The 27214-nt window shown below is 38.7% G+C and overlaps 1 protein-coding gene across 1 annotated transcript; it reads left to right on the forward strand.

Annotated features, from left to right (window-relative positions):
- ZMAT3 (zinc finger matrin-type 3) lies at nucleotides 1–27214 on the forward strand. The gene is made up of 6 exons (XM_042956570.1): nucleotides 1–170; nucleotides 3668–3994; nucleotides 18704–18823; nucleotides 21163–21329; nucleotides 21449–21549; nucleotides 25141–27214. Exons 2-6 carry the CDS (start codon nucleotides 3725–3727, stop codon nucleotides 25350–25352), a joined length of 870 nt encoding a protein of 289 aa, XP_042812504.1. The 5' UTR covers nucleotides 1–170; nucleotides 3668–3724; the 3' UTR covers nucleotides 25353–27214.

The raw sequence follows: 27214 nt of genomic DNA on the forward strand, positions 1-27214 counted from the left end.
TTTTGACAGTCAGCCTTCAGCTGCGGAGGGGGCTTGGCGGGGGCCAGCCGGGAAAGTTGCGTCGAGAGAGGCGGAGTTGAGCCGGGCCGAGCCGGGTGCGCGGGGCAGACGGTGGCGGGCGCCCGGCGTGGACGCGGCGCCCAGACTCCCCGCGCGTCCCGAGGGTTCCGGTAAGTGCCGGCGATCGCGAGCCGCGGGGCATTTAGGACGAGCCCCGGAGCGACGGCGGCTAGCGGTTCTTTCGGGTGCGGGCTTTCCACCTGCCCTCCACGTGACAGGCTTGCGCTGCTGATATTTGTGTTTGTTTTTGAGCATTTCACGTGCACCTTTTGGATGGTCTAGGCGTGCTGCTGCCTTGGCCCTCACGCTTGCCCCCGCCCGGTGGGAGACCGGGGATTCCATCTTTCGTGATGGCATCCTTATGGGATCGAGGTGCGTGAGTGTGTGCGCGCTCGTGTTTATGCAGGCACATATTAGGAATGTAAGGTATACGTGGGCGATACTGAAGTGTATGTAGCTTAGATTCAAACGTGTAAATGGTTCCCTTGGGTTCGGAACCGTCTTAGCTGAGACTGGAAAACATTCGCCAATTCACCAAGGCCTCTTCTCCCCCAGATCCCTGCATTCTTCTGAATCTTCCTTATATGATAGACCTTGCCTCAGCTGATTATTTTTCTATTTTTCTCTCTTTCATTACTTCTCGCTGCGTTCTGATGACCTCTGAGTAATGCTCACCATTTCCCCCTCATTTCCTGAATTCCCAATTACTGTAGACTTCCCTAGTTTGCTGTGGTACCAATAACCTGTTCCTTTACACTGTATTCTTTCCTCTGTAGGTTTCTCCAACTGAGAAAGTGATTGTCTTTAATACAGTATGTGAAAAGTAGGCCCCAGTCTGATCATGAAAACTATGCCATGATCATTCCTTTTCTTCAAACAGGGTACACCATGAAAGCTTGACTTTCTTTATTGTTCCCTCAACCCCTTCCAAACCAGGACGTTAACCACCATAAGTCCTTCGTTTATGCCACTTAAAGCATCAGATTGAATGGTTTTTAAGGTCTGAGGAATATATTATTTACATTAGCCATCAAGTTAGTTTCTTTTACTCTAATGCAGTAGTTGAACGGATCCGAGTCGCATACGCTTTGGGTTTCTCTATATTCTATCACTAAAGACTTTCACTGAAGACTAGGTTTTATTTCTTTCAGATTTAATTTTTATGTTAGGTTCCCCCTCCCCCCCCCCCCCCAGCATGGTAATACTTGATGTAGTTGTCATGCACATATCCTTTTTGGGAGTTGACATTATCATTTTGCTTGTTAAATATCACAAGAAATAACTTTGGAATATCTGGCCATTCTTTAAAAATTATAAAGATAAAATGTGATAATGGGTAGTTCGTACTTGGCAAGAATTTTTTCCGTAATGCACAGGATTTTATCACCTCTGGAAGGGCCCTCTTGGACCTTTGTGCTTTGAGACTGGACTTTATTTTGATGGAAACCTGTAGGCAACACTGGGGGGATGCGTGCTGGAATTTCCTCAAGTGGGAGTGAGCTTTCATAAAACAAGTCCAGACATGTCTAGGCAATCAGTAGTGTTTGATTTTGTTTGTATTGTCGATTTCCTTTATCCAGATGTTTCAACACTCTCCTCCATTTTCTGAACTGGCAGCTTGTTTGTGGCAGTTTGGTAGCAGTATGTCTCTGTACGGGTGGCATGTGTAGTCTTTTAATATTACGAATTATTATAATTAGATAGCTAACTTTTTGAAAAAGTGGCTTTGTCTCCTTAGTTTCCCTTTTTCAAATATCCATGCCTGTCTTGTTTCATTTAATCGAGAAGAATAATATGATTATAGAGAATCTGACTTTTTAAAGGTTCTAAATCTGTATTGCTTTTCTTTATGTTCTTAGAGATATGGACAGTATACTTCTGCTTAAGAATAAAATAATATTGTTCTTTTAAATATTATGATGAATGAGAAGTATTGTTGAATATCATGACTAATAATTTTTGTATTTTGCTCTTAACTCCGTTATTTTGCCATTGCCCTGATATCCTCTGCTGCCCCCAGACCCTGAATTTAGTATAAAAGTTACTACTTGATTGCAGTTTCCACAGGTATACTTATAATTGTGCTAAAAGAGATGTTTAACTTTTTAAAATTTTGGTTAATTTTAGTAAATCTATTATCGTCAGAAAATGTACACATTTCTATTGCAGCTGGAAAATTTCAGCAGTTTAAAATAGCCATATTTTATTGACCAAGAAAAGAGGTTTTAGTAGTGTTGAGAGAGTGGAAGGAATTGTGTGTTTTGGAGTAAGGATTTTAATTTGGGTTAATTAGAATCATGGGAACTCAGAGCGTGTACTGTGGTTCATTTTGAGATACTCAGGGTTAGAAGATGCCAGCTGGGTGGGAGGCTGGAGAAACCATGTATAAAATTGAAGAGGTACTGGAACGTATTGGATCTTTTCCAGAATTGAGATTATCAGTTACTTAATAAAAAGGAGAAAGGAAATTGCTGAAAGACCGATGAGGAACTAGAATTAAATTGGGCTAATGGTAGTGTGATCCATTACCTCATAGGACATTTAGTTGATACATTATTTTATGCAGGTAATTTATGGCTAGAAGAAGAGAAAATATTCTGATTTTTTAGGCAACTCATGAATGTAAGGCCATACAAAGTGGGGTCCTATGCTTAAGGGCCTACAGGGAGCAGGCAAGTAGCACAGATACAGACAGCAGGCCAAGTGGGGAAGAAGGTGGCCCCAAGAAGGCAAGCCTGGCTACTGGCCTCTCAGCCTCTCAGCACTGACTAGCTAATTGTCCATATAGGACCAGGTGCCAAGTGTTGCCAGATCATCCTTTTGTCAGGAGAAGCCAGGAATTTCTTGATTTTTAAATGTTGATGACTAATTCAATTTAAAAAGTGAAAGCAAAACAAAACACTGTATATTCCAAACAGAGGACATCTGAAGTTGCATGTGGCCCACACGCTGTCTACAGCCTCTGCTGGGAGGAATCATTGGCTTACCTATTTAACTATTACTGGTTGATGGGAAGGAACTCTTTTATTTATTTTTGTTACACTGTAACTGAGTTATTCCTAAACTTCCTTGATATTTTAGCTAGCTCTCAGAGTGTTTTCAGGGTTCCAAGACATGACAGTCTTTATTTTGCTCTTTTTGACATCATCTGGATGGAAAGACTAGTTTGGATGGAAAGGAGACATTTGCTAAGGTTCTTAGCCTGTAGTGTTTTTGTCTATGCATAATTATCATCAAGAGTATTTAAGTGTAAGTGTGCCTGAGGGAAGGGGTCTGGACTAGGTGACCTTTGATGTCCATTTCAGCCATGTGACTTTTAGATTTAATTAGCCATGGATGCAATGCTATTAATGTTCATGGGCCAGAGGGACTGCAGTTGGAGCTGTGCCAAGCAAAATAAAGCGAAATCTATAAAGCTGTTCTCAGTGGAAGAGCATAGTGTCAGTGTGGATTAACAGACAGGGGAGGTCTGCTAGAGGAGGCAAAAAGAAATCCCAAAGGTGGCTTGGAGAAGTAGAGGAAGGGGTCAGGTGGTGTGGTCATTTACATGTCATATTGCTGAGGTCACATTTTTAAGTGAGCATTTTTTTTTCCCCTCTTGATTCAGATTTGAAGACCTGACTTCTCATCGCCCATTGGATTATGCCCAAGGCTTTCCTACCCAATGATCCTCTTGCAACACGCCGGGCTTCCTCTGCCTAAGCGGCCCTCATCCTCTCCTCCTATGTCAGTGGCCGCCAGGTCTACAGGAACCTTGCAGCTTCCGCCACAGAAGCCTTTTGGGCAGGAGGCTTCCTTGCCTCTGGCAGGGGAAGAGGAGTTACCTAAGGGAGGAGAGCAAGACTCTGCCCTGGAGGAGCTATGTAAGCCCCTGTACTGCAAACTCTGCAATGTCACCTTGAACTCAGCGCAGCAAGCCCAGGCTCATTATCAGGTAAGGAAAGAAAAGAAAACCAGGAATTTAGTGAGAGAATGTTTTAGGGCTTTGCTCATTTCAGAGTCATGTCTCCAGATATGACCAATTGTGCCTGGAATAATCAAGATGGCTTAGTGAAGAACTAGATATTAGTTTGTCTGATTAAAAAGCATAAGGTTCCTACATTAAAAGAGAGCATCACGTTTCACAGAATGGACTCTCAACGTAACTGTGTGGCATTTGATAGCTTACTACTTGTTGTAGGCAAATGTGCATCATCTGTGCTCGTGGACCAGGGTGCAATCCTCAGGTGAATAGGTATTTGAAACATAATGTACCAAACTCAGTTCAAATGGTTTATAAGAATTAGCCTTATAAATATTATCTTGTAGCTAATACAGTTTATCTCAGTGCAAGGTAATCTCTATGAATCTTACACTTTGTCTCTTTGACCTCTGACTCTTCTTATATAACCTGTCACTCCTAAGGAAAACATGTATTTTTCTGTCGTTAGAATAAAATGACGTTGGAATATTGAGCCTTACCCTTCATAGGAAGCATACTGTGGTTTCTTTTAGCCCGTTAGTGTGAACTGATAATCATTTCTAAGGTTTAAAGCTTTCACCTCCATGTAGAATGGCTAGCAGAAAGGAAAATTTTAAAGGGTGTTATTACCTAAGAACAAATAGAAAGCTAACTTTTGGCTCGAAAGAGAGGGTACGGTATTTCTTTTTATTGTAGATTGCTATCCGTATACAATTATGTAATTTCCTTTTTTGGAAAAAGGCGACCTGAGAAGCAACTGGGGCCAAACACCACTGAATGAAAGGATGTCTTCTGGGTCAGCATTGATTTGGCTGTTTATTCTTTGCACGAGTAGCTGCGATAATAAGACGTAAGGTAGAAAGATGACTTATACAAGTATTTCTTCCATCGTGCCACTATAACCATCTTTAACTTACGGGTTTTATTCACTGTAAGTGTAAATCTTTTTTGTTTTGTTTTGATCCTAAAGACTGATGACTGTGTCACTTTGTGATTGTACATCAGAAATATTGTGATGGTATATTGTTTTCCTGGGGATTTGGGGGAAGAGACAATGTGTGGCTTCCCCGGAGTTCCCTTTGTTTTGGTTTGTTTGGCCCTCAGGTGCAGAGGATTGAGTTAATTATATCTCAGATCTTGGCACATGTCCTCATTGGTGCATGAAGGCATCTTCTGGTTTTATTTTTACATTTTCTCCCCTTCCCCAGCCCCACTCTCATTCTCTCTGTGTACCACTCTCCACCACAGTGTTTGATACAGGGTCTTCCTTTGCCTCTTTTACTGTTTGAGGGGAGTCAGGATAATGCTTGTCAAACCCAAGACTCAGTGCTAGTTTTCCTCTTCATTTATTCCTGCAGAATGGCCAGTTTTATAGGCTAAGACTCACTTTGAAAAATCAAGCTTAAGTTCTCAAGGTTTGATTTTTAAGTCATTAACTTGAGAGAAAACCTACCTGTGTGTGCCCTTTAAAGAAGAGTTGTTTACTTTTATGAGGTAAAACTCTTGGGCAATGTGTAATTTTAATCTGTGTGTATGGATTATATCTGTATCTCCTGCCTTTTTTCCCCTCCTAATATCACTTTATGGCTCTATAGACAGTAATGGATGCTTCTGGTTATGAATAGAGAGAATTCAATTTGAAGAGGGTCATTGGATTATAAGGCTTAACCTAGATAAGAAACAATCTGCATTTATTTGTTGTTGTTTTTTCTTTGATTCTACATTTGTGTGTGTGTGTGTGTGTGTGTGTGTGTGTGTGCACGTGCACGTGTGTGCTCTGAACTTTTTAGTTGATAAGATTAGTAATTGTACTTAATTTCAGCTCTGTTCATGATATGGTAAATATGTAAATTAGAAAACATGAGAACAGGGAAGTGAAATTTAGATAAATGTCTCTATAATCAGAATTTTTAAGGGGAAAAGTTGGAGAAGGATAGCCTGTCATAGTGGATAATTTAAGCAGCCAAGAACTAGGGTAAAAATAGAGTAAAGAGAAGCAAGTGGGTATAAAGAAAGTAGAACCTAATGGAAAATTAAAAGTTTGGGTTTTTTCTAAGTTTGTTTCTAAGAGCTTAGAAGCAAAGATTTGAAAGAAGTCAGTGTTATTGTTAAAGAGGGAGGTTTTTTGTTTTTGTTTTCCCTTTACAGAGAAACAAGGGAAAGCAGTTAATGTATGAGCGTGTGAAAGTATGGAACAATTTTATTAGCATAGTATAGAAGGAAAGTTAATTTTATTTATTTATTTATTTAAAGTTTATTTATTTATTTTGAGAGAGAGAGAGGGAGAGAGAGAGAATCCCAAACAGGCTCTGTGCTGTCAGCGTAGAGCCTGATGCAGGGCTCAATCTCATGAACTGTGAGAGTGTGACCTGAGCTGAAATCAAGAGCCAGATGCTGAATGGACTGAGCCACCCAGGCACCTGGAAGAAAGTTAATTTTAGAAGTAAAATCTGAATGTCAACAAGATAGATGTGGTTGAGATGAGCGAGTGTGGATCAAAGAGTAGGTCAGAATAATAAACAGTCAGAGCATGGACATAACTTAGAGGTGGGTGAAACCACTACAGAAGGGAAACAGAAATGTCAGCCTGTAAGATGCATCAAAGGCTAATAGACAGTACACCAATAGACAATGATTAAAAACGGCTACTGAAGGGGCACCTGAGTGGCTCAGTCGGTTGAACTTCCGACTTCGGTTCAGGTCATGATCTCACGGTTCAGTTCAGTTGCTGAGTTTGAGCCCTGCATCGCCATCTCGGCTGTCAGCACAGAGTCTGCTTCAGATCCTCTGACCCCTTCTCCCTCTGCCCCTCCCCTGCTCTCTCTCTCTCTCTCTCTCTCTCTCTCTCAAACATAAACATTAAAAAAAATTAAAAAGAAAAGGGCTACTGAAGACCAGGGTAAGACCAGTGAGTAAGGCTTACCAAGAACCAGGAATAGGCAGAACAGTAATGATTGTAAGTAGGCTAATAAAACGAAGTGGTTGATGAGGTGATGGAAAGTTTTACTTCTGAAAACCTGCTTTATAATTTTTAATACCGAGTGATACCAAGACCACAAATTCACTATTTCTCTTATGCGTGAGATAAAAGGGGTCAGTGGTAGCCTGTTTATAAGCTAGAAACAGGTTTGTGTGAAATGATAAATCACGGTGATTACATTACTCAAAACGTTTTAGTCAGTTGGTGCCATTGTTGAAATCGCAAAGTTTCAAATTGCCCAGGGTATTATAAACAACCTTCAGTGTGGTGTGGGCAGTGTTATGCTAGAGTCTAACTGTATCATGTTCCAGAAATCCAGGACACACAATGGAAGCTGCTCATTATTTCCCTTTAAACTCACCACCTTCTTTCCCTGACATCCTGATGTTCCTGTGTTGGGGCTGCCTTCTCAATGACCCCTGGGTATCTGTGGTCACCACAGATTTAGTTTTATTCCCAGGTCTTTTTAACCCAGTCCATCTGCTTCAAAATACCTTGAGTTGTTTTACTTTTAATGAGATTACCTATTTTTACAGTCTCACAATTATGGCTTCAGTTATATCTTAATTTAAAATAAAACCTTTGGAGGAAAAACATATCTTCATTTTATTAAAATCTGTCTGCAGGCTTCAGGTCACTTAGGGCAAGCCTGGCATGGAGTAACACAACACTGTTTTAGCAGCAGACATGCCCAGAGGAAGAACTACTTTGGATAGAAGGTTGTTAGCAGAAATAAAACAAGCAACCAAAAATGGATAAATTTTGCCAGGGCATCCACGATTGAAAATAAAGTCAACCAATTTATTTGCTAATTTGCGTGTCGATTTGAAAAATAACTGCTCACTCAAGGTGCATTTCCAAAGTTTGTCATAAACATAGATCTATTTCTATTTGTAATATTTAGCAGCCAAATAACAATGTACTGTATTAATTAGATTAATTTGAAAGGGAGACAGAATGCAGGTTAAAAAAAGTAGTTCTACAGTTGTGATGCTGATTGTAGTGATGTTAATTGATAATGCAGAGAATGCAATTGATGTTATCCCAAAGTTTGGAGTACTGATTTTGGTATTTATATTTTAACATTGGCTACCCGGTTTCATGATCAGCAACTCTAATCGCAGCTAATTTTTATGTTTTTCAAAATTCTCCCATCTGGTTGTTTTCCAAACGAACTTGCAGTGGACTGAGTTTAGTCAAAATGCACTTACTAGAAGACAGGAGGTCTCCATGATCCTGCCGGTGGCTGTGTCTCACCAGCTTTCTGCCTCTCCATCCTAGTCCCCTTGACCTCATTCCTTCTTATTTCAGAAGAGTACATATCCCTTCTTCTGTACGAGGCTGATTCCTTGCCCTAACTGTGGATTTCATCACCTGTCATCACTTCTTTACTTCGATCAAATTAAAAACCTGCTCAGGTTTTTCTATATAAATAAAAATAGCAACAGCAACCTTTCCTGTGCTTTTAATCCCTTTCTTTGGCAACTTTTCTCTTCTCTCCTAAGAGTTCTGACAGGTATAATTGTCCTCTCCTGGTCTTAATTTTCTATTCATTCACTGCATTCTGATTTCCGTTCCAAAATTCTACTGAAATGGTCCTTTCCAAGGTCACCTGTGGTCTTACAGGTCAAATCTAGTTCTTTCTCGACCTTTTGTAGCATTTGCCACTAGGAACAGCTTCCTCAAAACATTTAAAGAAATTTTAACTCAAAATAATGCATATAGAACAAAGGGCATATAATGAAAAGTGGTAATCACCTGTTCTCTCTTCCTCTTCTATCCCTTCCTTGTCCATTCTGCCTTCCAACTCTCATCTTGTGTTGGCAATAGTTTTACTTTGACACTGTTAAGGTTGATCACATTTTTGTTTATTTGATAATCAAATTAAAATTTCTGTTGCTCTATTTATAAGGTTGATTCCAATTGTTGAAAGTTGACATTCAGCTTTTGCATTACTATGAGTAGGGAACTATTGTCCACAGTAGAACTGTTTTCTTCTCTGTTTCCAATGTCACGATCCCATGCTACTCAAAAGCGAAGTTCAAATGGATGACCCTTTCTTGAATGCCACCAGTTGCTCAAAATCATGCCCTTTTTAGTTCGTTTCATATGTGGATTTTAACTGCGAAATAACCTTTTGTTTTTCCTCGAGTTTCTGATACTTTAAAAACATAGGGAGAAGAATCTTATGAATTTATAACAATTGCTAGCTTCTTAATCTTTGTTTTTATTGCTTACAATCCGTTTTATTTATCCTTATTAGACCCACTGATTTCCTGTTCTAGTTTGGACTAGTTGTTTCACATTTGGATCCTGACTTCATTGTGCAGCTTATTGTATATCCTAGAGTTTTTCATTGCTTTTCTTCTTGTGCCTTCTTTTCCTTACATAATATATCTTTATCATATCCCCATTTTCCCCTCCAGTGCGTCGTACTTTCCACTGTGTGGAATCCCCCCTTTATCCCAGATCCCTCCATCCTCCCATGCCCTCTGGGTTTGCTGCATCGATGTCAATTTTGGATTTCTCTTCTTCGCTCTCTGGCTTGGACAACGCTTTTCTAAATATACATGTTTTCTTCCTTTCTTTCTATTTTCCAATCTTGTTTTATTGAAGTACCTCTTCACATTACTTGAAGGAAGAAAGAATAAATATAAATGTACGTTACAATACATCTCTCTCTTTAAAATAAAGTGAGGGAGTAATAAATTTTTCTGAGCCCTTGTATGTCTAAAAATGTGTGTATTATGTTTTCTTATGTGACAGTTTATTTTCATGTTGAAATTTTTTTTCCTAAGAATGTTAAAGGCTATATACCTCATTGTGTCTGCGTGTGTGTGTGTGTGTGTGTGTGTGTGTGTGTGTGTGTGTTTTGTAATCTAGAATCGCTGAAGAGAAATCTTACTCTGATTCTTACTCTTTTGTGGGTGACCTACTTTAATTTTGGAACTTTTCTCCTTGGAAGCTTTTAGGCTCTCCTTTTGATCCCCAATATCTGAAATTTCACAGTGATGGATGTGTTTAGTTGTGCCTCTTTTCCCATTGGCCTTGGTCAGTGCTAGTAGTTCCTTTCAATTTGCATATTCCTGTTTCTCTTGAGCTCTGGGGGATTTTCTTTGATGCTGTTTCCTTGATAAAATTCTTCTCTATACTTTCTCTCTTTTCCTGGTAATTCTGGTAACCCTTGCCTAGACTAGCTGGATCAATTCTTTATATTGCTTATCTCTTCTCTCTTTCATCATTCCTTTATTTCTAAGAGGTATTGAATTCTAACTCTATATTGAATTTTTTTACTTTGGCATTTATGTCTTTAATTTTTAAGGGTCTCTTGTTTTCTTACTGTTTCCTTTGCTAGTATCTGTTCTGTAGGCTATTAGTTAAGAACATGAAATCATGGACTTTGGGGTCAAACTAGTCTTCAAATTGTAGTCTCACTAGTTACTAGATGTATGACATTGGAAATATATCCTAACTCCTCTCTGCCTCATGATGAAGAAGATGATGATGTCACTAGTAATAGTATGTGTAAGACATTTAGAACAGTTTCTGGTACCTGAGATGGTCCTTAATACTGTTGACTTTTCCTAGGGTGCAGTGAGGCGTGGTGGCTCAGGATTGATCCCAGCTCTGCCACTTACTTGTGGCTTTGGGCAAGTTTTATCCTATTTTATTAACTTTTCAGTTTGAATAACCTTTAACTTACAAGCTGGTTCCAGAAACACTACCAAAAATTTCTGCATGTACCTCATCCGGATTCCCCAAATGTGAATGTTTTTATAATTATAGTACAATGATCAAAATCAGAAAATTAACACTGATAACAATAATATTATCTAATCTACAGACTACATTTCACCAGTTGTCTAATGGGGTCCTTTTCCTGGTTCCAGGATCCAATCCAGGATGAAATTTTGCATGGGGTTGTTATGTCTCCTTTAATCTAGACAGGTTGAGTTTTTTCTTTGTTTTTTACAATCTTGCAATTTTTGAAGAGTAGTTTTGTAGAATATCCCAATTTGGGTTTGATTGATGTTTTCTCATTATTAAGCTCAGATTCTGTGTGTGTGTGTGTGTGTGTGTGTGTGTGTGTGTGTGTGTGTGTGTGTTTGACACAAATACCACAGAAGTGATGTTGCATCATTCCCCGTGCATCATACTGGGAAGGAGATGACATGAAAATTTTGCATCATTGGTGCTGTTGACTTCAGTCACTGGTTAAGGTGGTGCCTGCCAGGGTTCTTCTTTATAAAGTTACTATTTTTCTTCTTGTGTTTAATAAGTATCATGTGGGGAGGTACTTTGAGACTCTGTATTTTATTTCTTATGGTATTTTCACTGAGTAATTTTAACTTCCATTGATGATTCTTCCCTGCAGTGATTATTACTGTGGTGTTTGCCAAATGGTGATTTTTCTGTTTTAATGATTCTTTCTACCTTTATTAGTTGGAATTTTACCTTAAGGAAGAACTTTCTGCTTTCATTCAATCACCATAGATTATGGATTCTTATTTTATTCTACGGATATAATGTATTACTATCAGTATTTATTCCGATGTTTATGTTGTCCCAGATTTGAAAAGTGTGAGAATCTTCAAGCTGGTGCCTGTGTCCTTTTAACACATCCCTGTAATTTTTGTCATGCTTCCTTAATTCCTGAATACAAAAGATTCTAGGATTTTCTTGTATTTTCCCTATGTTAGCCACTTCTTCAAGGAGCCAGGTATACTTTTATTGGAAAATGGTGTTTAGAAACCAAAATCTGAGTGCAAGGCATACTCTTTGCTACTGGGATGTTAGTGTTTCTAGATCATCTCAGTGGCAGAGCTAGTTATATATATTTATGTGTACACACATTTATATATACTTATGTGCATGTATGTTGAAAACTGAGTTCAGATTGAAACTTCCAATTTCAGTACAATAGGACAGTGTTCATTCCAGCCTTTCATCTTTTCTTAATGTTTAATTTCTTTCTAGGATAGTGAAAAACTTAGGCACTCATTAACCACAACTCTCTCTCTCTCTCTCTCTCTCTCTCTCTCTCTCTCTCTCAGTATACATAGTTTGCAGATTGATAAGCTACATCCCCATGAAAAACCTACTAACCAGAGGATAATATTTGTGTATTGTTCTTTTTGTCTTTAGCATGATATATAGTAAAAATGTTGCTTTAAAAAGTTACTTAGGTTACAGAGATGCTGCCTGGTATAAGGTTCTTGTTTTGTAAAGTTACTATTTTTCTTTTTGTGTTTAATAAATATCGTGGGGGTGATACTTTAAGACCATGTGAATAGTTCCCCCCCCCCCCGATTCAGTATTGTTGTGTTATTCATTTTTTTATACAAAAGGTTTGTTTGTTTCTGTTTGTATTTTGAGTCCTCCCCAATTCTTGTTGACTTTGATTCTTTTTCTAAGTTTATGAAATGTTAATACAGTTCTAAAAGTAAGAACTATACAAAAACGTATACTTAGGAATGTATATCACATCCTACTATACCTTGTAGTCCATTCTCATATCCCTATTATTTATACACTTTAAGTGATCATACTATCCCGTTCAGTTATTTAATGTATTGTCTGGTTTGTCAGTTAAGGGTTTTTATTTTAACGTTTATTTATTTTTGAGAGAGAGACAGGGAGAGGGGCAGAGAGAGAGAGAGGGAGATACAGAACCTGAAGCAGGCTCCAGGCTCTGAGCTGGCAGCACAGAGCCCGACACGGGGCTCAAACCCACAAACCGCGAGATCATGACCTGAGCCAAAGTCAGACACTTAACCAACTGAGCCACACAGGCCCCCCTCTGGTTTGTCAGTTTTCAGTGGTATTCCAGCTAAATTACCTATTGCAGAATCAATGGGCTTGTTCTACTTTTCCTCTTCCTTTTTCTGTTTTTTGTTGCATGATTTCCATTGTGTCGTGTAATATTTGAACATCAATCTTTCATCCTGATCTCCACCTTTTATTTAGTTTTTGATCTAGAATTATATCTATGAAAATACTTACCATCAGCCCTTTTGCTGAAGTTTTCCCAGTCATTTTTTGGTTGGACGAAGGTCCAAAAGATTCCTCAAGCAGGACTTAACACGTACTGAGTTCCTAAGGTTGTGTATGTTGAAAATGTTTTTCTGTAGTCCTGACCCTTGACACAGGGACAGTGGGCTATACATAAAATCCTTGGTTGACACTTTCATTAAGTGTCATTAAAAAAAAATGCTTCTCAGCTACTGCCTTGTTTTACATATTGTGGATGCCATTCTAATTCTTATGCATTTGTAAGTTATTTGCTCTTTTTGCCTGGAAAGCTTGAGGCTTTTTCTTTTCTTTTTCTTTGAAATCTCATACCTTTTGAAAAATATACTTCAGATCTGATTGTTCTAGGTTGATTTTCCCAGAAACCTGGCGTGCCTTTTCAATATGTAGATTCAGGTCTTGATTTACTTTTGGACAATTTTCTTGGGTTGTAATTTCAAATATTAGTTCTATTTGAATATGGTTTCAAATATTCTATTTGGCTGTTTAGTTTTTTTTGTCTTTCAGGGGCTCCAGTTTTGCATAAAGTATTCCTTCTTGTCCTCCATTTCCATTGCTTCCTCTCTGAGCCTTTAAGATTTTTGTCTTTATATTGTTTTATTTTCTTGACTGCTTTTCTGTCTTTCTTCAGTGTCTCTTAGTACATTTTCATTTGTGTCTGTTTTCCTTTGGCACGCATTTACTTCTCATTTTTGATAAAATTCTCTTTTTTCTTTCCTAAGTTTAATTACCCTTCTTTTCATTTCTTACTCTTTTGTCCATTTTTCCTTGTACCTCTTGGATTCTGATTGAAGGTGATAACGTGATGTTTCAGATTTCCAAATAAATGACTATATTAGTTCAAATTGGAGTATTGTCTTAATGGTTTTCTTCTGTTTCATATGTTTTTTTGGGGGGTGGAGTTCATTGGCTGAGATGTGTTAATTTTTTTGGTAATAACTTTGTATAGAATTGATTAGTTTTCAAAAATAAAATAAAATAAAGAACTGACTAGTGTTTTCATCTGTTCATTATGAGGATTTGGGGTGCTTTATGAGAGTCTTAATTCAGTGACTGTCTCTTCTGTGACCGTAGCAAAGTTCAGTTCTTCAGGTTTTGTTGTTGTTGGTTTTTTTTTTTTTTTTTTTTTTTTGGTGATTTGTATGTCCTGTAATTTTTGTTGTTGTTGTTTTGTAGGATGCTAACTTTTCCTGTTTTGTTGTTTCCCGCCCTTTGCCTCCCATGTGCCAAAAGGTGCCTCTCCCTTCCTTTTTGTCTTTTTCTCCTCCAGAAGCCACTTTGCTGCCTCAGATCATGTGTACGTTTAAGCCCCGTTCAGTAGTGAGTGCTCTGCTCCACCAGATCATGTTTTAGTGTTTACAAACTTAGGGTGGGTTTATTTTTCCTGGTGGTGGTTTGAAAGCAATTTTAGGTCTGCTGCTAGCTTCCTCTTCTATCTTTCCTGCAGAAAGACTCTCTTGCTTACTGTGAATGCATGTGGCAGAAGTGTGAGTGAGTGCTCCCTGGGATTTGATGTTTTCTCCATTTTTACTTATAGTTATGTTGAAGTCTGGGCATTCTGTGCCTTCTCGTTATGTGGAGGGCATGGCTTTTGTGTAGTTTTATTTGTTTTCCTTACTGTTCTGTATTGTTTGTAGAGGGTAGATGGGGACACACAAGCCCAGGTACCTGCTGCCTAGCTATCTGGAAACTCTTGGGCAAGTTTTTAACTCTCCTGAGTTCCGTTTCCTCATGTGTAGAATGGGGATGGTAATATACCTACTTGATGGAGATTTCATGAAGATTACACGAGATAATATATATGAAGTATTTAGAGCACCGCTTATCACATTAATGCTAAAAAACATTAGTTGCCATGATTGTCATTTTGTGATGGACGTAACGTCAGCTTGAAACTTGTGAATAGTGTCTAATGTTGGCTCTTCCTGTAGTACCATGTGTCTCATCTTCTTCTGCCTTTTCACGGACATGCTTTGGCTCCTGTACCATCTGTTCTTCAGGTTTTACTGACTTCCTTCTGTTGTCATGCAAATGAGCCTAAGTAAAACCCAAATTTAAAACCAGCCTTCCCTTGACCCACTTCCCTTTCTCACTCTCCACCCTATATGTCTGCTCCCTGCCCTGTCATAGAACCCTTCTAAACATTTGCCTATACTAGTTATTTCTGTTTTCACATCTCCCGTTGTCTCGCCAAGCCCCTCCATGTCACCTCTTAACCCCTCTATTGAAATGGTTCTAGCAAAGTTACTCAACCTCTGATTTTAAATCCAAGCATTACTTCTCTGTCCTGACGTTGCTCAACCCCACAATAGCATTTGACCTGGTGAACAACTCTTTTTTTTCTTGTCGTTGTTAGTATTGTTTTAAATTTTTATGAGATACTTCAGACATAAAAAAGCACAAAAATAACATAATGAACCTGCATATTTGCCATCAAGCTGAGTGAAAATTATCCATTCAGTTGAAGCCTCCATGCATCCCTTCCCAAACTGTATCCTCTCCTGTGCTCCTAAGTGTAGCTACGGTACTGAATTGATATTTATTGTTCCATTGCTTTTTTGTACTTTTGCTACATACTGTTTCCTTATGTAAACTGTAGTGGCTCTTCATATTTTTAACTCCCATATTAAAAAATTATTGTTATATATCTCCTTTTGCAACTTGATCTTTTCATTCAGCGTTTTGTTAGAATCATTCACGTTGCCATGCATGGCCCTGGAATGTTTATTTTTCACTACTGTATAGTGTTTCATTGTAGGAACAGACTATGATTTATGCATTATCCTGTAGATGGACACTTCAGTTATTTTTACTTTTCAGTGTTACTAACAGTCCTTCTAGGAACACGCTTTAAGAAAAATTTTTTTAATGTTTATTTTTGAGAGAGAGAGACAGAGTGTGAGCAGGGGAGGTGCAGAGAGAGAGGGAGACGCAGAATCTGAAGCAGGCTCCAGGCTCTGAGCTGTCAGCACAGAGCCTGAAGTGGGGCTCAAACTCACAAATGGTGAGATCATGACCTGAGCTGAAGTTGGACGCCCAACTGACTGAGCCACCCAGGCGCCCCCTAGGAACACTTATAGATATCTCCTTATATGTATGTTTCTGTTTGGTCATAATGTATCTAATTAGACTCTTCTTTTGAAACACTTTATTCTAGCTTCCATAATACCATACTTGTCTGGTTTTCATTTTATTTGATGGACCAGACATTTTCAATCTCATTTTCTTGATCCTCATTCTTACTACACTGTTACATTATATTGTCCCAGGGCTTTGTCCTTAGCTCTGTTTCATCTATCCAGCTGCAGCTTTGATCTACTCTGACTTATCCCCTGTGCTAATTCCAGGTTGATTTTTATCAAATTCAATCCAGTCATGTAACTACTTTGCTTAGAGTCCTTCAGGGGCTCCCTGCTGCCTCTGAAGTCCAAGATCTGTTTCGCCATTAAGCCCACTATGTATCTCAAGTCCTTCTCTTCTCCAGAAGACTGTCTCTCTTGTGATTCCTCAATAGGGCAGGCTGGGCTTTTGCTTACAGTATTTGCTTACAGTATTTCTTCTGTTCACGATTTTCTTTCCCCTCACTCCTTACCTGCCTGGTAAACTTTTGCTCATTTTAAAAGATGACTTGATTGTCCCCTTTTCAGGGAAGCCTTCTCTGACACATTCAGCCAGAGTTAACAAATTCCTTTTCTGCATTCTCTTGGCAGTATATTTGTTATCTCCATTATAATACTTGGTTCATTTAGCCAACAAATCTTTACTGATTGCCTGCTATATGCTACAAACTGTTCTAGATCTATTTATTTACTTACTATTTTATTTTCAAGTAATCTCTACATCTGACGTGAGGCTCAAACTCACGAACCCGAGCTGCACACTCTACTGGCTGAACCAGACAGGTGCCTAGAAGCTGTTCTAGACATTGGAGATAGAAGAGTAAACAAGACAAGTCCTTATTTTTAAGGAGTCTACATTCCAGAAAGTACAAAAGAGATAAAAAACAAACCAAACAATGTCATTTCAGATCATGCTAAGTGGAACTAGGATAGACCAGACAGTGTGGTAACGTGTTAGAGAGTATGTGTGTGCAGAGTAGGGGAGGATGGCATTCAGTGAGATGCCATTTGAGTTAAGACCTGAAAGATAAGAAGGAGCTAGCCATGCAGAGAACTGAAAGAAGAACATTCCAGGCAAAAGGAACAGCAAGTACAAAAGCCCTGGAGCTAGAATGAGTTTCATTTCTCATAGTTCTGGAGGCCGAAAGTCTGAGATCAGGGTATTAGCATGGTTGGATTCTGGCAAGGTCCTCTTCCACGTTACAGACAGCCAACGTCTCCCTGGATTCTCACATGGCAGAATGAGGAGGGTGAGGGAGCCCTTGGCCTTCTTTTTATAAGGACAGTGATTAATCACCTCCCAAAGGCTCCACCTCCAGATTAGATGTCCACATACAAATTTTGGTGGGACACAATCCTTCAGTCCAAAATAAGGATGGAGATAGATAATTTGGGAGCTACTAACTTGTTGATTATTTTAAAGCTATGAGGGTAAAATAATGTAGATGGAGAAGAGGGCCAACGGTGGAGCTTTGGATGTTGCAGAGTTTAGAGTATGAGAAGTCAGGAGGTAAGTGGGAGTCACAGAAGACAATCGAAGGGAGTAGCAATGGTGTCATGCTGCTTAGAGTTAGAATGTGGTGAAGCCACAGATGTGAGTTTGACTACGAGGTCACGTGACTTTGGCAAAAGCACCTTTAGGGCATTCCAGTGGTCAGAAGGTAGAATTTATCGCCTTACTTTAATTACCTGCTTATATATCTGTCTCCTCCTCTTGAGTGTGTGCTAGGTCTTTTCATTTCTAGGGCTTAGCCTGTAGTAGATGGTGAATGAATGTTTGCCTACAGGCTTGAAGTTTCTATCAGTTCAGGGAATATAATCGTGTGAATAACAACTTAAAACACACCGAGAGAGGCAAATGCATTTTAGTAGAGGTACACAGTGCCTCCTGAAGCCATCCTGATATAGTCAAAAGGGCCTTGCTCTCAATTCAGAGGGCCTGTCCCAAGCTCTGGCTCCACTTCTCACCCCAGCTGAAGGTGCCAGGGACAAGTCCTCCACCGTCTCCAGATTGAGTTCCTCAGCTATCATGTGTGGGAAATACTAACAAATTCCTCTTACAGGAAATTTTGTGAGCAGCAAATGAGCTGATGCACAGGAGAGCCCTTTGCAAGTAAAAAGATACTCTGCAAGTGCTATTTTTGTAAAAATAACTGGATTATCCATTTCATTACTGACTTATAAAGTAGATTAGATCAGAGTGTAATAAAACTCATATTTAGGCAGTGGCATATGAATGGCAACAAGTTGGGGGAGGACATAGATCACTGGGAAATGCGATACTTTTCCAGAAATAATAGGAAATTCATATTTTTTTTTGGCTTTGTTCCCTCATCTTTCCCAGATAAATCATTCTATTGGAACCAAAGAGTAGACTCTTTTACTTTAAGATCTAGTAGTCTCTTTACCCCACTGTTGCATATATCTGAAAAAATAAAATGTAGGTAACATCGCTTGGGTTTTTCTCCGCTTATTTCTATGTTTTTAGTGAGTACATTAACTCAATTTGACAGATTTTCTTCATGGTGATTACTCATTTCATTTTACTTCTAGGGTAAAAATCACGGTAAGAAACTCCGAAATTACTATGCAGCAAACAGTTGTCCTCCTGCTGCCAGAATGAGCAGCGTGGTGGAACCTGTGGCCACCCCAGCGGTTCCAGTCCCTCCACAGGTGAGATGCGTGTGTCAGGGTGGAAGCTGTCCTGTGCACAAGTGGTCGTGGATGAAATTTGTCATCCATGAGCCCATCAAGGTACAGTTGGGCAAATACTCCCAAAAGGTTCTCCTTGGTACTTTTAACTCCTTGAACTGTAGTGCTGGATGTAAAGCTTGCCAACATCCATGACCCTCGAGATTTCTCGTTGGCTTTGGTTGCGATGCATGAAATGATGAAACAAATATTGGTACATGTACTTTTCTCTAAGCATTTCTCAAAATTCTGGGTTAAGTAACTCTGAATGTCTAGGCTAAGCTCTGAATGAAAAGAGAGGTTCTTAAACACTTACATCTTTATTACAGTTAATCCCCCTGACTTCCTATTTGCCTTCCAGCAAGGTCAGTTTTCTCAGATTACCGCTTTCTTACCTCTATGGCAAGAGCCTGTATAAACTTTATCTGGACTTTGGTGTAATGACACATACTGGTGAGCCAAGTTCTTTCACTCTTTGGTAGGTAAAGCAGGTGTTTGAGGCAAGAAATCCTGTACTCGGTAACAGTCTCTGAAATATGGATTGTATTCCTTCATCTGTCTTTGTCTGTAGAACAATACATGGTCATAGATAATAATAACTCTAATTGAGCTCTTACTATGCCAGGCACTCTGCTAAGCACTTTCCATGCGTCACTTCATTCAGCGCTGGGACTAAGATGATGTCAGGGATGTACTTGACTTAGGCACAAAAATTAAGAGGGAGCCAAAACATTAAGTTATCAAGATAAATATTTTAATGTCGTATTGTAAAAATCCAAAATTAATTTGAAAAAATCAGTAGTAAACAAAATGTCAACAACTTAAAGACGGGGTAGGTATTACTGATTTTCCTTCTGCCTTGGCTGCCATATGGCTTGGCATGGCGCTATTCCTGATCCTGTCTGTATTTAAAATTTTGATACTTTGTTTACATTGATTTCTTTTGGCATCAGGTTTGATTTGTAAGAATGTTCCGTTAAAATATTATTTATCTTGATGGCTGAGTTTTTTGATACACCCTTAAATTTCATGCCCATGGCAAATGCTTGTCTTGCCTCATTCTAGTCCTGGACCCTGATTGCATTTAGTGCTTCCAAGAACGTAGAGGTATTGGCCTTATTAGTGGGCGTGTAATCCGTGGGCCAGCAACATTTGTCTCAGCTGGACATTTATTAGAAGCTCAGGTAAGCTAAGTAACTTGTCCATGGCATTACATGTTTTGTGAATTGGCGGAACAAGAATTTCTTTTGACCTTGGACCTCTACTAACCATGACAGCATAATTTTACTTGTCTGAACATCAGTTTTCCAGTATTTAAAGTGTGGACAGCCATTCCAGGTATCTTTCCATCCTCACGAGTTTGTGGGGTAAATGGGAGAAGGTAAAAACAGAGTCAAAGGACAGGAAAATACCCAGACAGATTTTCAGGCTGAGCAGTTTACAGGGCCCTTATTCCTCAAGGCTGCTGTGGAACGAGATGGTCACTCCTGGCTGGGGACTGTTTTCAGCTGGTGTCTGCCTCCTGAGCAAATAGCCATCACCTTCTTTCACAGCCTAGCCCTTTGTGATTTTTGGAGACAGCTATCCTGTCCCCAGAAAATCTTTCTGACCGGATGAAACAATACTGTTTCCCTCAGTTGGTCCTAATACGATATGCTTTCCAGGCTCCTTATTATGTATTTTATTCTCCTCTAGCCAAAATCTAGTTTGTCTTTTTTTGTTAACAGTATTTATTGAGTAGATACTATCTTCCAGGCACTGTGTTAGGTTTCTCATAACTCGTTTCTCAGCTGAATACAGTTGTCTGAATCTGTTGGTTATTTTTCCCCAGCTACATCTGTAGCTAATTTTTAGACTCTTTGGGAGAGGGGCTCATTTGTAAATATATGTCTGTATATCCCTTCTGCATTAGGTAGCAAGCCCTAAAAGCAGTAGGCATTCATTAAAGGCTTGCTGATGGATTCTGGATGGACTTTACCTTTCTGATAATGTGATATTAGGCCTTACCTGTACTGCCCTGAATCTTTTATGCTTCTTTTAAAAAATTTCTCCATGGAGACAGCAACAAGCCATTAACCAGTTCGGTACATAGGTGATTGTAATACAAAACCACATTGTCTCTCAACATTTTTTTTTCTCTCTGTTGTTGTTGCTTTTTTTTCTGGAATGAATTATGTCCTTTCCTTATAAAGCCGAATGCTGTGGTCATACCGTAACCTTTGGTTATCTTTCAACACTTAGAGGGAACTTTGAAGGAAAGAAGGGAATAAACTTCACATTTTTTTTTTTTTTAACTTTGTCTCTTGTGTCTTTGATGTCAGATGGGCTCCTTTAAGCCAGGAGGCAGAGTGATCCTGGCCACAGAGAACGATTACTGTAAGCTCTGTGATGCCTCCTTTAGTTCTCCGGCTGTGGCTCAGGCTCACTATCAAGGGAAGAATCATGCCAAGAGGCTGCGGCTGGCGGAAGCTCAGAGTAACTCATTCTCGTAGGTATTGCCACTTTCTCTGAGGCCAAAGTGTTGTGTAAGACTGACTGTCTAGAGAAAAAGAGTTGAAAGGGATCCTTGTTTAGAAGTCTCACTCTTTTAAAATTTCTTTTCTCCAGGGAATCCTCAGAGGCGGGTCAGCGGCGGACCCGGAAAGAAGGGAATGAGTATAAGATGATGCCTAATAGGAGGAATATGTATACGGTACAGAATAATTCAGGTATCCTGTGGATTTCCACATACCTTGGCTACATTCTACAGATGGTCTTCTTTATTTTTATTTCCTTTAATGGGAATAAGTAGTCCTGGGAATTTGGGGCTAGCTAATTGTTTTGTTCAATTTGTCTAGTGGCTTTTCAAGTTGGCATTTATTTCCAAGCATTTATTTATTTATTTATTTATTCATTCATTCATTCATTCATTCATTTATTTATGCTGAGGTATATTATTTATTTTTATTTTAAGGTCTCTGATCATAGTCCTTTATACTGCTCCTGGTGTTTGCCTGCTGAGAAATGTAAAATGCATTATAAAAATGGGCTGTTTGGTTTAAAGTTGTACAATGTTAAATCTTCATTTTGGGGGGAAAATAAAAAAAGATTATAGCAGTGGCTTTTAAGTAGGGTGGTGAATCAGATTTATTGGGGGAATTTTTACAAAATACACATGCCTGAACCATGACTTAGAGATTTTCAGTCAGTAAATTGGGAGTGGGACCCAGACATATGTGTGGTATGAAAATGCTTCTTCAGTGATTCTCATATACACCTTCAGGTTAGAACTGCCACTTTAGAGGAATGTTGTCTGCATTTTCTGATTATCTCCAGTAGGGGAGAGTTGAACTGAATAGTCCTTCATTCTCTCCCCATCACAGCCTCCAGTGCACACACGTATCAGCAGAGGTAATTCACGTGAACAGTAAATCAAACAAAAAAACAAAAAAAAGTTAGTTGGAAAGGCAAGAGAAGCATAGAAAAAAGGGACATATAGAAAGCACAATGTAATAGGATTAATAGAAGTTCAGATATATGTCAGTAATTATAGTAAGTGTAAATTTACTGAAGTCCCAGTTTAAAGACAAGTGTTATAAGATTAGATAAAAAATTCAGCTGAAAGGAAGCTGAGATAGCTGTATTGATTTTAGATAAAGTAGGGTGCCTGGGTGGCTCCATCAGTTAAGCATCCGACTTCAGCTCAGGTCATGATCTCACAGCTCGTGAGTTTCAGCCCTGCGTCAGGCTCTATGCTGACAGCTCGGAGCCTGGAGCCTGCTTCGGATTTTGTATCTTCTTCTGTCTCTGCCCCTGCTTGCTTGCACTCTGTGTTTTTCTCTCTCTCTCTCTCTCATAAGTAAACATTTAAAAAATTAAAAATTAGATAAAATAAACTTTAGGACAGATGGCAGTTTAGACTACATTCTCTGGCCAGAATACAATTAAATGAGAAGTCAATATCAAAAAATACATTTAAAAAAATGTTATGAAATTTCCATTTGGAAATTTTAAAATACTTCTAAATGACTCATGGATCAAAGAAGTAATCGTACTGGAAATTAAAAATTCTTAAAACCAAACAGTAATAAAAATAGATTAAACTGTAGGATTCAGTGAAAATAATATCTTGAGGAAAGTCAAGTATTTCTTACAGTAGAAAAGAAAAGCAGAAAATTAATAAGCAGTTGTCCAACTTAAGTCAGTTACATAACTGAGTATTGACCCAAAGAAAACAAAAACACTATTTTTTAAAAATGTTTATTTATTTTTGAGAGAGAGAGGGAGAGAGAGAGACAGAGCGCGAATGGGGAAGGGCAGAGAGAGAGGGAGACAGAATTGCAGGCAGGCTCCTGGCTCTGAGCTGTTAGCACAGAGCATGATGTGGGGCTTGAACTCACCAGCTGCGAGATCATCACCTGAGCTGAAGTTGGATACTTAACCAACTGAGCCACCCAGGCACCCCCAAAAACACTATTTTGAAAAGATATATGTACCCCTGTTTATTGCAGCATTATTTGCAATAGCCAAAATATGGAGGCAACCCAAGTATCCATTAGTATATGAATGGATAAAGATGTGGTGTGTACATGCATGTGCGCACACACACACACACACACACACACACTATGGAATATTAATCATAAAAAAGGATGAGATCTTGCTCTTTGAAAAAACATGGATGGACCTAGAGGGTATTATGCTAAGTAAATATAGAGAACAAATAATTAGTAGGGGAGGGGAGGGCGGCTTGGGCAAAATGGTGAAGGGGAGTGGGAGACACAGCCTTCCAGTTATGGAATGAATAAGTCAGAGGATAATAGGTATAGCATAGGAAATATAGTCAATGGTATTATAATAGTGTTGTATGGTAACAGATGGCAGCTACACTGGTGGTGAGCATCGCATAATGTATAGAATCGTCGAATCACTATGTTGTACACTTGAAACTAAGGTAACATGATGTGTCAGGTATACTTCAATAAAAACAAACAACCCTCCCAAGGAGCGCGTGGGTGGCACAGTTGGTTAAGCATCCAACTTTGGCTCAGGTCATGATCTCACGGTTTGTGAGTTTGAGCCCCACCGTGGGCTCTGTGCTGACAGCTCCGAAGCCTGGAGCCTGCTTCAGATTCTGTGTCTCCCTCTCTCTCTGCCCCTCCCCCCATTTGCACTCTGTCTCTCTCTCTCAAAAAACAAACAAACAAAAAACAAACAAAAAAACAACCTCCCCAACTTAAAATACATTAGTTATAATTCGGTTTACCTATAAATACGTCACATTGCATATTTTAAATTGTAAAGAATTTATTTACATAATTATAGATTAACTTTTTTCTTTTTGAGAGAGAGAGGGAGAGAGTATGGGTGTAAGCTGAGTTGAGGGGCAGAGAGAGAGAATCCCAAACAGGCTTCATGCTCAGTGGAGAGCCTGATGCAGGGCTCAATCCCACGACCCTGGGGTCATGACCTGAGTTGATACCAAGAGTCAGATGCTCAGCTGACTGAGCCATCCAGGAGCCCCTAGATAACCTTTTTTTGAATGCACAGGCTAGTAAATTCAATTTAACATAGTTAAAAAAAAAAAAAGAAGTCAGTTATGTAAAAAGAAGAAAATAAAATTATTAGTAATCCCACCAACGTTTTTGTATATGTCATTCCCATCTCTCTGTATACTTCTTTAAAATAGAAATGCGATTATATTTTGTGATATTCTTGTTTCACTTAGTAGCATATTATAATTACGTTTGCATGTAATCAAAAGAGTTTTTGTTACTTATGGTGACTGCATGGATTTCCATTGCATCCATTACCGTAATTGTTCAAATCATGTGTTTGATCTCTCCTTTCCCCACATCCTCTGATAAAAACTTATATGAACACTGGTCATAAATAATGTCCTTGTTGACAAATCTCCGTGCAAAAATTCTCAGTATTTTCTTGGGATAATTCTTAGAAGTCGAAGTTTTGGATTAAAGAGTTAGCATAATCACAAAAGTTTCCATGCAATGTTTGGAAGTTAAACAGTTTTTAAAATTTTATTTACTTTTTAGAGACATTGCCATTTTGAGCTTGGGTTTGGCCCTATGGTAACCTTTCTGATGATAGTCGGAGGAATCATTTTAGCTTTTTAGATTGCACCTGTATAAAAATGTAATTTAAGAAAATCTGGGAATTTTGCATTCTTTTAAAGCTGGGAGTTCAGTGAATTTTATAATTTGAACTTAGAGTGACAAATTACAGTGATAATCAGCCAGACTGCCATCGTTTATTGAGTAAATATTTTGAAGTGACTACACTACTTTCATCTCTTGCTTTAGCAGGTCCTTACTTCAATCCCCGCTCTCGGCAGAGAATCCCCCGTGATCTGGCCATGTGTGTGACTCCAAGTGGCCGGTTTTACTGCTCCATGTGTAATGTCGGGGCCGGCGAAGAGATGGAGTTCCGGCAGCATTTAGAGAGCAAGCAACATAAAAGCAAGGTGTCTGAGCAGCGGTACAGGAACGAGATGGAGAACCTGGGATATGTATAGTGCTTGTTACATTCAGAGAGAGCAGCTTTGCCTGCCTGGTGTTTTGCCTTCTGTCGACATGCCCTGCTTTTGTGGTCCTTTTGATATAAGTACATTCCTCTGCTTAATGTTAATATATGTAGCCTGCAGTGGTACCGTGAGATGTCAAAACTGGGGAAGGTAAAGAATGTGCTTCTTAGGTCACGATGCGTTTTCAGGTCAGTTGTGTTGAGCTACTTAGAGCATGTGACCTACCTACCCCATGAGAAATAACTTTTTATCTTGACCGAGTTCTGGTCAACTAGTAGCCTGATCACTTAGAGCTTTAACTATTTGAAAATTTCACCTTCTTTTGCAATTTTAGTTTTATGTACTGTTAAGAATATTCTTGAGTTCTTACTTCAGATAACGGTGACAACAGGTAAGCAGAGATTTTGGTTTCCCAAGGCTTCTTTGGAACCACCTCAACGCAATGCCTTGTCAGTAGGATATACTATTATTGTAAACTGCATTAGGGTCTTTCCCAGGACATGTTTTCCCATTATCATGTCTTCCCATTATTGAAATGCAGATTTTCATGGATTCATACACTTCCAATGTGCTTGTAGACTTCCAAATGGTGAAATTTCATTTCCAGTCATGGATTTCATTCATTTAAATGCCACCTTCTTCCTTTCCCCTCCCCTGCCCCTCCCCGTCCTGGTTGAATTAGCTTGTAAAATAAGCTCATTCTCATGCCCCAGCCATATTATGGGCTTTCCAAGCCCCCCATTCCAATATCCAGTGAGTGTAAGATAGATATGCTATTTTTTACAAAGATATTTTTCGGATGGTTTTAGAGTTATTCACTGATAATATGTACTTGTATGATGGTCTTGATCCTAAATTCAGTTCTCTTGACATTTGTTTTGGCAGACTTTTTTGATAAACTGATCCTTACATTGTACATTCTTTCCTGTCTTGCCAGTTTGTTGGCCGTCCTGAGAAAATACTACTACCTTACTGTTTCATAAATAGAGAGGACTTTAAAAAAAGTTAATCAAATTTTAGTAGCATCATTTCCAATAGTAAAATACGTGAACTTTGGTTTCTTTATAATTTAGCTTTCTAAAAGATAATAGAAATACATTATGGAGTACTTTGGTATCTGCTAATTACAACAGTATTATTATTTTCTTGTTTTCAAAATAAGAAGCTCTAGTGTATGGCTAGATTAACTAATGGAGTACCCTATGAACTTTCATTACTTGTATTTTATCTACTTACTATAGTTACATGGATAAGACTGGTGCTCATCCACAGTTCTTTTGAAAGGCCACATTCACCAGGAAGTTTATATTGAGTAGTATCTTTGCACTATGGTCAATTCACATTTGATTGCTTACATTACTAATTAAAAATGAAACTCCTTTTTCCCTTGGGAATTCTATAAGCAAAGAGATGAGGAGAAGGAAATTATCATTGTCATTCTTTTCCTTTAATACTTATGAACAGTTTTTGAGCAATCTAGATATGTATTTAAAATTCAGTTTTGGGATTAACCTCTAGTTCAGTATCAAGTTGCCCTTTGGTTGAAGTGGTTTTTTGAAAAATAGTAGAATTGTTTAGTAATTTTTTTTCTCCCCAAAATAGAAGAATGAAATAACGTTATTGAGATTCTATCTAGACTTGTGACTCATAGTATAATCCTTTTATATAATTGATTTGTTTAGGGCAATTTAGAGCTTATTTCGTTGGTCAGTAGGTTACTCATTTTGCTGCTAAGTATAATTTTTTGGTAGATTTTAATATAACAGTGCTGGCCACTTGGTTCTATAATTATTTAAAAATCTCATTTTCCCCTCTTTCTCTTTATGTCTCTGTGTGTGTGTGTGTATGTATAT

The sequence above is a fragment of the Panthera tigris genome, chromosome C2, assembly GCF_018350195.1.
Source record: "Panthera tigris isolate Pti1 chromosome C2, P.tigris_Pti1_mat1.1, whole genome shotgun sequence".
NCBI lineage: Eukaryota > Metazoa > Chordata > Mammalia > Carnivora > Felidae > Panthera > Panthera tigris.